Source organism: Microtus pennsylvanicus, chromosome 4 (assembly GCF_037038515.1).
Source record: "Microtus pennsylvanicus isolate mMicPen1 chromosome 4, mMicPen1.hap1, whole genome shotgun sequence".
NCBI lineage: Eukaryota > Metazoa > Chordata > Mammalia > Rodentia > Cricetidae > Microtus > Microtus pennsylvanicus.
In genome coordinates, this window is record NC_134582.1 from 108,237,451 (window position 1) to 108,250,697 (window position 13,247).

A 13,247-nucleotide genomic window follows, 5' to 3' on the forward strand; every position below is an offset into this window, starting at 1 on the left:
GGTAGGTTAGAGTCTCCAGGGTCATTTGCAGTCAGGGAGAAATCTGTCTTTGGAGGAAGTCAGGGAGGCAGTCTATCTTTGAAGAAAGTCCACGGGTCCCTCACTCTGCATCTGAACACCACACAGTTAAATGTTTCTGCGACTGAGTCAATCTATTCATTGGTTTAATGGCCAAACTGGAGAACACGGAATCATCATGACCTCTGGCATTTGTCTTGGCCTGTAATTCTAGAAGCCGCCATATCTTACCAAGCACAAGCCACAGAGCCCAGGCAAACAAGGCTTCCATCTATGTAATCATCCCGTTATAGCCCATATCCACGAGGCAGTGGTAAGCTTAAATAACATGTCAAAAAACCCACTGCTATCTGAGCAATGCCGATGGCATCACTGCCCTGCTTGCTCACGCCCCCTCATTTATGGTATTCAACTTAGACTGTCTTTTTCCTTCATCTCCAAGTTTATGCATTTCCAAGGCCTCACTAAAGGAAAAACACTGAGTAATTCAAAATGAGAGCTGTTATCCAATTCTCAAACTGTAATTACAAAGCTCCAAAACCACCCCAAAAAATGTTTTTAGAGACTTCAGAATGTTTACTGCAAATTTAGTTTGAGTCACTAAGAGCCAAGGCACCAGAATATAGGCGGGGTGCCACTGACAGCAAGGGCGGTAGCTGGCTGGAGAACAGTGCCAGGGCTGCATAGTCAGGACAATCTGAGAGACTGAGATCTTGTGTCACGCCTGATGGATTCAGAAAGGGCAGAGGGAGCCCAACAGCCCTAATTTTATTCTACTGCGGCTATCTTTCCAGAACCAAGTAGCAAGACATACATTCTGTAACTAGCATTTCACCCTTGACTGAACCCCTGCCTTTGATCTTCAACTATTGAACCGGGAAAAAAATCCAATATGCTCTTAAAGTAAATATTAATACTAACAATCTTTGGGACTTCCAATTAGAGAAACTCAAAAATGTAGGGGGTTGGGAGTAGCAATTCTTGGCTTATGGTTCGCATGTTGCAAACAGCTTACAAGAGGACCTATTTCCAACTGCTTTTCCTGGAGCGGCTCCGACCTCCGTTCCTAGTAGCTGACTCCCATAAACAGTGATGTCCAAAGGTTCCAGCTGTCGGAAAATGTGTCACATGTGACTTGCCCTTTATTTAATGAAAAATAGTATGTGGCCTGGGGGAAGGGTGTCAGCAATACTTTAAGTCAGGGTCAAAGCCTTCCTTTCTGGAAACTTCAGTATGCATAGAAGCTGATGAGTCTCTTGGATGTTCTATATCTTCGGATTCAGAGTCTATGCCTCCATCCACCAGAGCACAGCATTATGCTAGGGAGATCCTCACTAGTTAGAAGTGTCAGCGTCTTCACTATGAGCTGCTGGACAAATCTTAGTTCTGCCTTCAAGTCTGAGAGCTGCTGTTTTAGAAGATAGAAATGTCCTGCACAATAATGTCATGGATTTGCTAAAACGATAGAGCAGGACAGAAAAACTACTGCACTGTTCACTTATGGAAGTCATCTGAATAACAATGGCCCCCACAGGCTTCTACACGTGAATACTTGGCCCCCAGTTGGTAGAACTCTTTCGAAAGGATTAGGAGGTATAGCCTTGTTGGTGGGTGTGTCACTGAGGATGGGCTTTGAAGTTTCAATAGCCCAAGCCATTCCCAATTAGTGTGCACATGTTCTCTGCCTCGGTCTCTGTCCCTCCCCCCCCTCGCGACCCTCCCCCTCTTTCTGCCTGGTGCCTCTGGATGAGATGCAGGCTCTCAGTCACTGCCCCAATGCTATGTCTGCCTACCAGCTGCCAGGCTCCCTATCACGATGGTCAAGGACTCATCCTTTGAAACTGCGAGCCCCAAATAAATTCTTTTTCTCCTTGAGTTGTCTTCTCATAGTGTTTTGTCACAGCAAGAGAGAAATAACTAAGACAGCTGTATTTTAGGGTGTATGAACTACAGCTCAATAGTAACATTAGAGAACAAGAGCAGAAGCATCACATCCCACACGACAACAGTGTTTTCATAAGGCACAGAATTATAATGGTTCGATCATCCACCTATAAAATTCAAATTATTTCCATAATAATCTTAACTAACACAAGGTTTTTCTATCATCAGGTGATATCAACTAATCTGTCTCAAGACAGAAACTTCAATGGGGACTAACACTGTGTCTTAATTATCTCACTCAATGCAACACACACTAAGCTGTCAAATCTAAAAAAACAAACTCCTCTTTCCTATATTCTGCATACTAATCTATGGGGAAATACTGCATGTATTTTTTTCTATTTTTTTTCCTAATCTAACTTAGAAAATACATGTATTTGAAATTAGGAACACCTGTATCCCAAGTGATTTCTATAACAGTATAAGTACTGACATTTTATCTGGCTATGAAAATAAACTTATTAAGAAGACATCATTTGAAATGAGTAAAGAGCACTTTGATTCAAGTATAAAGTCTCATTATAAACATTAGTAAGCTGCCAAGGAGGTGATAAGCAGTAAGCCTTATGAAGGCAGATATTTCTTCCTTATTTTTTTTTTTAAAGAGCAGAGTCTCACTCTGTATCCCTAGCTAGTCTGGAGTTCTCCATGTAGACCAGGTCTACTTCAAAATCACAGATCCACCTGCCTCTGCCTCCTGAGTGCTGCAGTTAAAGGTGTGCACCACTGCGCCTTGATGAAAGCAGGTATCTCAGCTCTCCTATCTGGTCCCATGTTATCCTTGGATTCAAGAATAAAGCCAGCATTTGTGTCGGTCTCTCTGTGTATTTCAAGCCAACCTTGAATTCTTTTACCATCCACAATGAACTGGGTTTTCTCACGGTTTCTACCATAGACTGACTGACGCTTCCAACAAAATCAGAGTATTAACAGCCCAAGCATGTGTGGTCAAGTCCAGCTGAAAATTACCTCAGAGCTTTCATTTAGTTTTAGAATAAAGCTACAGGTCTTAAAACACCATGAAAAGGCCTGTAACAGTTGTGGCTTATGCAAAACTGCTCAGCTATAAATTAGCCCACCTCAGTCTTTCTTTCTTCCTTCTCTTTGCAAGTAAATAATCTGGGTCTGTTGTTTGTGTGGTTTTATTCTATGATTGAGTTTGGCTTTGTTCATCTGAGACAGGATCTCAGTATGTAGATCAGGCTGGCCTCAAAAGCAGGGCAATATTCTTATAATAGCCTCCCAAGCTCTGAGAGTTCACACCCAGCTACTAACTTGAGTCATTTTACTGCTGTCTGTATCTCCACCCTCTGTTCTCTTTAGACCTTCGCCTAAATGTCACTTCCTGAAGACTTTATTTCCTCTGTGGCACTTAATGTCAATGTAATCAAACGATACAGGTGAGTATCTGTCTGTGAGAATCAGGAAGGCTGGGACCATGGAACTGTACCCAAAGCTTAGCCCAGCACCTGAAACACACTGGACACTTGACATGTTTCTTTTATTAAATGTATTCATGTGTGTCTCTTTCCTCCCGGCATGGCCATTTCATTCTGGCCACTCCAGATATGAGCAATGAGCCTGAGACAAGCAGGTTGACTATAAGAGACCTTTGCTTGACAAAGGCTGAGATCAAATACGCAAGTAGCTAACATGGCCTCTGTCAGCACTGTTAACACATGTCTGCTTGGGTCACAACACAAGCACGGAGTTCAGCAGCATATCATGCTTTGCAGAAGATACACCAGTCTGGAGGGTCAGAGTGGGAGGAGAGACCAAGGAGAGAAATGCCTAGGTTAGGGATCCCACAAGAGCTGAAGATGAGGTCCAGGAGCCTTTCTCTTTACTTCCATGTGCTAAGAGCTAGGCCAACTGGCCAGCTCCTCAGGTGTCAACAGAGCACAGGCTGAGGTGTAAAGTTTGCTGAGCAAGCAACAGTGACTCCTAATCAAAAAAATCCTGACTCTTACAGAAGAACCTTGCTGGCCTAGGAAACTTATAACCAGCCGGGGCTTGGGCTTGCTCAATTTGAAATGCCTGTCTTTGAGAAGGTTCTTGACCTGTCTGTCGATCACAAAGATCAGTACACAGAGGTTTCAGTCAGGGGCGGGGTTGACTGGCAGCCTCCACAGGTCCTCTGACAAGGATGAAACTCAGGCAAAAGAAACCTGAGGTGGAAATCAGCACAGGAAGCTTGGCTCTCCATTGCTCTCACTGACTCCCACACCGGCTTTCCTCTCTGCTTGTCACGGAACTTCGGTGCTTTCCGGACACTGGTTTTACTCTGATGACATATGACTAAAGTGACAATGGAATTTTCACAATAATCTCCCAGGACAGGATGCCCCATCCCAGAGGCCACACAGCGCTGTCTGACAGGAATTCTGGAGCACAGGCTGAGAAACCAGAGGACATCGAAGGGGACAGCAGAACACTGGTGTCCCCCAAACAACCATCCTTCCTCCAGAGGCTCCAGGGCAGCTTTGCAGAGACACTGCAGGAAGCTCATCACATCTCTGCGATTACCAGATAACAGATTTACTGAATTTATGCTAATGAATCTCTCTAGTTCATACATAATTGAGTTGGTCTTGACAGAGAGTAGCCAAATACCATTTCACAAATATGGCACAACCTCAGTTATCCAAAAGTACATCCCTCACCATGTTTCCTCCACCCCTTTCTTCATACTTAAAGAGAACAAGGCACTTTTCTCATTTCCCTTAAAAAGAAAAGATACCATTAGTACAATCACAGTACTTTTCCCTCCGAGAGCCACATAATCCATAGCAAAGGCAGGTAAAAGGGTTTATAACTCTTTAGTGAGTTCACAGAGGTTACACCTGATATAAATGCCCACAATGCACCAGGATAAGGAAGTCACACACTGACACTGCTAACAGTGGTGCTGTTATCCTGTGACTCCTGAGGCAATCTGGATGGAGATGGCCAACCAGATGTCAGCAAAGAAAGGGTATTCCTCCACACACAAGCGCCCAGGGAGCAGAGAGATTCCCACAGCTCTGGGAGCAGGGCTACGGGGGCCAGGCTGGGCTTGGTCACCTTTGCTGTGTCTGGCCTAAACCAATCATCCTATAACTTCCCTTATTTCTCCATTTAAATGAAGATGCTTAGCTCATGAGACTATGATGAAGGTGATGGCTAAAAAGTTGAACCCTCTCTCACTGCCATTTTTACTCAAAAGAGAACTTTCACTGAAACACAGTCACATATGTGTGTATGTACAGGCACATATGTATGCGTGCTTTCTCTCTCTCTCTCTCTCTCTCTCTCTCTCTCTCTCTCTCTCTCTCTCTCACACACACACACACACACACACACACACACACACACACACACACACACAAACTCATGAACATACACACCATTCATCTATCCTGCAATTTATGTTTCTGGGCCAGAATTTGAACTTGCAAATAGATACTTTTTAAAGTCCCCTACACTTTTCATAATATACTTCTACAAAATGTTCCTTAACATGACATTGTCCCCATGCAAATGAGAACTATTTTAGAAAATGGGTTCAGATAACATGAGAAAAGTAGGTGGAGGAGGGGTTCCTTATTGACATTCAAACATCCCTCAATCCCCTCACGTGTTCCCCATGATGGGCCAGGGCTGGAGAATATTTTCCCTTTTAAATTACAGGTGATTTTTGTCAGGAAGAGGACAACCATTTCATAGCAAGTGAAAGTCAGAAACTAATGGCATCCACAAGTTTCAAAAATTAGTCACCGGTAACCATGGAGACGCAGATATTACCTAACAACTCACCGGGCTGTAAGTAACGAGAGGATGTTAACTATGCTATTTTAAGAATGGAAAAAAAGGTCCCTATTTTCAGAGAGAAGCAATTTGCGAGAACTGAGATACAGACTGAGAGTAACCCAGGTTTGACCCCCAAGGGGTCAAGATCCACTGTGGTGTCCTATGCTGCACATGGCTAGCTCGGTGCTTGCAGAAGCACGCACAGCTGGACGAGAGAGTGGCGAAACGCTATTTACAAACCAAGGACGAGGACTGGGAGGATGAGTTTTCTCACTCTCTAAACTCTTCATAAAAGGCTAATCTCTGCGACTGTGGCTGAAGAACTTGACGGCAGACACGCGGGCAGTTCCTTTAAACCCAACGGTAAGAATCTCTTAGGCAACAAGATCCCCCTCCAAAAATGATTACAATGCCTCAAAAATACTGAGTGTACCCCTGTTCTTAGCAGTTTAGGTTTTCTGAGTGTATATGAATTTCAGCTCAAAAAAAAAAGATGATACAATGCTATATGACGGTATTGATAGTGATTTTAAAAATCACTCTAAGAAATGGCAGTGCAAACATATACTCCTCAATCTAGCATTGTAACCACTTTGGATCAGAGCGCACCTTGTTCCATGGGTTTAGGTCGAGCATTTTAGAAAAGAGACCTGTCTGTCCTTGAAGCACAAGGGCTCTCTCTTCTTTGGGAAATCCTTGTCTATACTACAGCAGCATTTCCTGCAGAGCTCCTTAAATGGAAACATCCAGGACCTCTCCAAAGTTCACCCGTTCAATGTCTGGTGTTTGGATTTGAAAACCTGCCCTTGTGAGAAGTTCCCTCTCTCCCTGAGATGATTATGCTCAGGGCCTTTCTTTGTTTAGGGGATATAACAGCCACAGGTTGACACAAGTCAACATTCATTAGTCAAAGACGGGGCCATTTGTGAACAAGCTTATCACAACACGGGTTGAAGAATCAGTTCAATCTACATGTTCACTATGCAGGTATATGAGGAAAATATTTCACAAAAACACAGGATATACACTCTAAGAGACTCTATTGTATTCTCATGTTTAAGGCTTTGCCCATGGCCGATGATGAATAAAACCACAGTGATAAAATGTAACTGCCAACATTTAACTTTCCTTTATTTATATCCTCTTTATCTCACAGAGAATAGTGTGTAAATTATATAGATGCAGCAAAAGTAAAACATATTCAGAAAAATTTGGAGGAAAACTAAGTTTTTATGGATTAAATTAAAGAAACCAAAGGTATACTTAAAGACAGCTAACACCTTCCAGGAAACCAAGTCCAACTACTAATTCTCCACCTGCAGCCAGCAATATGAAAAAAAAAAAAAAAAAAAAAAAAAAAAAAAAACTTGGTCACTCTTGAAAGTCCCAGAGTCCTTCTGGGAAGAAAAGGTAATTTCTGAAGGCATTTCCAGGTATCTAAGTAAAGTAGTCCTGATAACCAAAGGGCCACCGCCTGCAGGGACAGCCAGTAAGATCCAAGCAGGACACTGCACTGTTTTCACCTCCCACCATCTGACTCATGAGGAAATCCCAAGGTCACCCCAGAAACTGCTGACTGGGACAAATAAGGTCTATCACATTTTAGAACCTGAGGTCACCCAATCTTCCCTTCTCAAGGGCATTGTGTTCTCATTGGTTCCAGCTCCAGCCAGGGGACCAGGTGGCAGGAGCTGACCGGTCTCTTCCCTCCTTCGCCATCAACACCACAAGATGTCCATCCATGAGGACACTCGGTTCCTTTATACCTCAGCAAGTGCTCAAGAGTTTAGTGGGATCCTAAACTGTTTCAGAAACTTCCGAAGATGAAATTCTAGATGCACAAAGACCTTAAGCTCCTTCTTAACTTCAGAAGTCCTGTATTGATCTAACCACTTGACTCCAGTGATTGTTTTTATCAATTAACCAGATAAAGTCAGTATTCTTATACTGGAGTTTTATCTTGAGAAAAAATTAGCATACATACATGATGTGCTTACTTCAGCTTCTGGCACACAACAGGAGATCAGTCATTGCTAATTTCTCCTTCCCATACCAAAGAACTTGTTTCCTTTCTTTCAGGGTCCTTCATAATCCTCACATATCTCTACACCTAAGCAAACTTATTAAACAGAGTTCAAATCATGCACAAAAAAAGCAGGCTCCCAAAAGCCACGAAACAGTGAGCGTCCACACAACGTCACACTTCACATGACTATTTTGGTAATTGTTGTAAGTACTTTCAACAAAAACAAAACAATGGAGAGAGAAAAATAAAACCCTGAAAAAAGAGAAGTAAACGGTTATTAAAATATTTGCTGTAGAAGATGGATCAGCAGGTAAAGGCACTTGTCACCAAGCTTACCACTCAAGCTTCGTTCCTGAAAGTTGTCCTCTGACCTCCATACCCTCACACCCCAACAAATAAATGCAATTTAAAAGAATTAAAGAAAAAAATGTGGTTTGTTAAAACTAAGAAACCTACTAGAACTTCACTCTTTTTTAAATTTTTTATCTTATTTTTATTTTTGTTTTTTAAGATAGACTCTCTCTATGCAGCCCTGACTGTCCTGGAATTCTTTACGTAGACCAGGCTGGCCTCAGACTCATAGAGATTCACGTACCTCTGTCTCTCCAAGTGCTAGGACAAATGAACTTCACTCGTGAATGAAAAACACTATGTTTCTAATACTAAAGTAGCAGTTTTTGCTCTGCAGACCCTATTGTCACAGAGGGTAGGGACATAAAATTTTGACCAGCCCTAAACAGAAGAAATAAGGCGATTGACTTCCCTTCAGTATGAGTGCCCAGACTATATAACACAGGTGCCTACCTTTTCCGTGATGTAGAAGTTTGAGCTATCAGCATGCTGCAGTGCAAAGTATTCATGGTTGGCAAGAGACCACCTTTAGAAACACAAGTATAAGTAATCAGAAACATGAAAGTGGCAATTTCTGGTTTAGCAGTTTTTATAGGACTGAGATGAATTAAACTCTCTAGAATTAGAATTGGCAGAACAGTACTTTTTACAAGGCAGTAAGTTCCCAAGACAAAATGGTATGGCCCACCCTCACTACCCAGGCCCCAACATTGGCTTACCCTCACTACCTCACTACCCAGGCCCCAGTCGTCTCATAGGTGATTGCCTAGGTCTAGTTCTACTCTTAGCATTTCATCTCTAACACACTAACACGGGGCGGGGGGAGGGGGGACCAAGGCAACATTCTTCACTCTTTTAAGACTGAAACAGAGAGTGAAAAGTAAAGGACATAAACACAGTTTACATTATAGGCGATTAACACTCTTCAGCTGTCTCAGAATCCAAACTCTCACTTGGTATAGCTGACACCTATTGGATCACTCCAATTAAGTGTTTCAGGTCTTACACATTTATAGGGAATATTCCAGATTACCGGTTCTGCTGTGCCTGTCAACACATCGCAGATAACTTTCAAATGTGTTCTCCCCTTGGATTGTCAGCTCACGCAGAGAAGTAGGAGAGCCCCATGGCATATGAGGTTCTGCATCTTCTCTGACACATGAGTGGTTTCAGTTTTTTTCAGATGGAGTGTGTGCTTAACCCCAAGAACCTTTAGATTGCTCCCTACTGGGAAGGCCAAAGAGCATGACTCGCCAAAATAAACAAAAGCAAGCCTACGGTGCAGAACACCCGGCTACTTCACAGTCGGCCCTTGGAGGAAGAATGTTTCAGACTAGCAGAATGGGGTGCAGCCTGCACACAGCAACTGTGGGTGACTCTGGACAGACTGAGTGGTGAATTAGGAACATATGGATGACTAGCACTTATTTATAATGCTGTGAAGAATGTTCGCTACTCCGCTGCAAGCATTTTATTTGCCTAGTCTACACAGACGAGAAGGCCTCAGCCAAGCCCCCAGTGACAGTGACACTTACCCATCACAGACTTCCTTTATTATTGCAGACAGTGGTTTTTTCTGGGAGGGAGAAAAAAAGGAAATACGGTCAGTTTCATTTCAACATTTTAAACAAAAAAGAAGCTACTAATAAAAAAAAAAGTTTAAGCGAGGAAAATTTACATTTGCTGCTCGTAGCCGCCAATGGGTCTCTTACTTTTCTCGGGGTAACAAACCACGAGGTGCCCGATGAAATTTAACTATTCATTACCACTCTGGTCCTTGGTTCTATACTGAGAATTATCATCATATTTAAGTTTGTCTTATTATTAAATGGGAGCCTGTAAGGTCAAGTTGTCCATGAATCAGGCATACAGCCCTTTGGTTTTTTTGCAAACAAGCTTTAATTCATAGTCTCCTATTAAGATTTATTTTATCTTTTATTTATATGCTTGGGGGGGCGGGTTCATGTGCACCCAGAGGTGACTGTAGCCCCCTGGAACTGGAGTTACAAGTGGTTGGGAGCCACCTAATGTGAGTACTGGGGAACTTAACTTGAGTACTCTCGAAGAACAATGAGAAATTTTAATTATTGACCCATCTCTCCCGCCGCCGATCCATGCTAATTTTATGAGAACATGTGGCAAATGGGACTTGGGAGACAGAGCATTGCTCTTGCAGGTATGTAGACTCTTCACCCAACTGTGGTCCCCAGAGAAATGCGATTATGACACCATGTGCCGCTGCGTCAACTGGCGGCTGACCACAGCTGTGCTATTGCTCTAACTGCCACAGCTGTGCTCTGCCTGCCCCCACGCAGAAGGAATGCACTGAGGAGAGACAAGCAGACACTAGCTGTCAGCAAGGGAAGAGGGATGAGAGGAGGGTGTCAACCGGAAGAAACCCCAGACAAGGAACGGATACCAGAAAGAGAGGACACAAATGCCAACCCACAGTTCTGGGCTGGAAAGGCACCCATTAAAAAAGTGCCCCTGCCCCTCTGAAGAGCTAGCGGCGTGATACCCAGAAATTCTGACTCAGACTGGCAAGCTGAGACACTGGCAGCCTACTGTGTCTGCAGTGTAAGGTGTTGTTAGCTTAATCTTCTAAACATCACTAACTGATCTGTAAATGAGGAGAGCTGCTACCCAACCTGAAGGCTGTTGTGAAAATTAAATGATTATAGCTAAATAGGAATTACGTTTAAAGAGTAAAGGGTTCTAAAATGGTTGGGTTCCTTGCCCGCCAGTGTTGCTGACAAAGCTCATCCTTGGCCTTGAGCGAACGGCTGCCTGTCTACAAAAGAGCTCGAGGCGTTGCTCCTGTGGTCCTCCACAGGCTTCAGTAGTCCCCTGAAGGACTGAGCTGATGAGCAGGACTCCAAAGGAACTTCACCACCACATTCTCCTCCATGGACACAACGCGATGTCTGTCTCTGCCTGCAGCTCTGCACGTAGTGGGTGGGGAAATGGAACCAGATGGCTTTTTTCTTTAAGTTTTTCTTTTGTTTAATTACTTAGATACATATGCATAGACATGGTATCTGCACTTGTTTGGGCTACAGCATGACATTTCAATACATGCTATACAGTATATAGAAACTGGCTCCGGGTAAATACATACATGCATGCATATATACATACATACATATTTCCCTAGACACACATCATTTCTTTGTGTTGGGAACACTCAAAATAATTTTTCTAGCTGTTTCAAATTTTTCAAGTAATTCTATTTTAACACAACTATCCCACTGTCCTTCAAAACATTACAGATTGATTATTCTTTTTCCTGGGCTAGAGAAAGGCTTACTGGTACATCATCACATACTTTGAGGGTTGGGTGAGGCTCTGGGTTCAGCACCAAGCACCACACTAGAATTAGCCTCTTCTATTCAGCTGCACCCCTGTCCCAACTAACCATCCTCTCTCCGTACTGTGTACACACCCCATTCTAGGCTCCAGCAAACACTATTTAATTCTCAACTTGAGATTATTTTAATGTTCTCATAGTACTTAAAACTTTTATTTGGCTTTTCAAGTCTGACTTATTTCATTCAGCATTATGTCCAGGGGAACTAAGAATTCTTGGGGAATGCCCAGAATCTGGTATTTTCGACATCCTGAGTTGATTGCATTTTAGAGTAAGAAAGAAATCTTGACCTGACTCTAGAGTTCAGTTACATGTTGTACATGCCCTCGCCCTCTGCCAGGGCCTATCCACTGACTGCATCTGTGAACTGGAAAGCAAATGTGTTCTTAGAACCAAATGGCAAGAAACTTTATGAACAAAATTTTCTCGGATACAGGTCTCTAATTCCAGGATTCTGGAGACAGAAGCAAGAGGATCTCAAATTCAAGCTCAACTTGGGATATACAGTAAGACTATCTCAAAAATTAAAAACAAAAAATATCAAACAAACATAAAAGTCCTTCTGGTAAGATAGCAACTTTGTATTTCCAGTTGGTAGACCCCTTCAGAATATGAGGACGTAAGGATGGGTTCTAGCAGAGAGTCTTATGGCCCCAAATCTTACTCCTTGTGCCCTCAAAGACAAGACCTAAATAACAAGACCAGGCTCCAGTCTTAAACCATACTAGAGAGGGAGATCAAGCCAAAAGGGCATGGTTGCCGCAATAGGACAAGATTTCCAAAGCCACTGTTCCGAAACAAGCCAATCCTCTAAATCTAGGACTCAGACAATGACTTGGATTTTAATTCACATCAGATTCATAGACACAGAAGCCAGTTTAAAAAGACTCTGGGATACTATTATATCTGGAACATTCTGAAGGTGGATATATGAAAAGAATAAAGACCTTAAAGTCGAAAAAGCTTGCAAACTCAATACAAAAAGATGAAACAAAAACTCTCACTGACAGAGCAAAAGGAACAATGGTGAGCTGAACATTCAAAATTCATCTTAGCCAATTAAAATGCCTGTTACATAAGAATGGGACAGGATCTATGGCCCACTTTTTGACCCTTCCCATATCTGCTCTAATCAAACAGCCCATAGCAGTTCACAGCTTCCTTTTCCTGTCAGCCTCAGCTGACACTGTTGGTTGCTCTAGGAAATCATTAGCTCCCACTTTTTCAGGTCAATCAAATCTGATATCCGGTTGTAGTGTATGTGCTGTTGATAGTCACAACAATACGTCACCCTAATCACTTCCTTCCTCTCCTCTTCTTCCTCCTCAGAACTCCTCTTCTCCAGAACTCCTGCTGTCTCAACCAAATTCCATCCTTAGATGAAGCCTTCAACAGCACCTGCCACCATGGCATCCTGAACTTGCTTCTCCAGAACAAGAAGCTTCTGTAACATCAACCCTTAATTAGTAACTGCTTCCATAACTTTACAGTCAGCTCAGACTCATTGTCTACAAATTCCTACACTCCGGGTACTTAATTTAGCAGATCTTCCAGGCACATTTCTTTTTTTTTTTAATTTATTTATTTATTAAAGATTTCTGTCTCTTCCCCGCCACCGCCTCCCATTTCCCTCCACCTCCCCCAATTAAGTCCCCCCCCCCCCTCAGCCCGAAAAGCAATCAGGGTTCCCTGTCCTGTGGGAAGTCCAAGGAACTTCCACCTCCATCCAGGTCTAGTAAGTTGAGCATCCAA

The 13,247-nt window shown here is 42.9% G+C and overlaps 1 protein-coding gene across 8 annotated transcripts in view; it reads right to left on the reverse strand.

Moving 5' to 3' along the window:
* The window catches only part of Elmo1 (engulfment and cell motility 1), a 532,076-nt gene that overhangs the window by 402,865 nt on the left and 115,964 nt on the right, over window positions 1-13,247 (reverse strand). For all 8 annotated transcript variants that reach the window (XM_075970127.1, XM_075970130.1, XM_075970129.1 and 5 more), the window contains 2 exons: window positions 9,664-9,704; window positions 8,582-8,654 (listed from right to left, as the gene is read on the reverse strand). In XM_075970127.1, coding sequence (XP_075826242.1) covers window positions 8,582-8,654; window positions 9,664-9,704 — 114 coding nt within the window. The remainder of the gene's footprint in view (window positions 1-8,581; window positions 8,655-9,663; window positions 9,705-13,247) is intronic.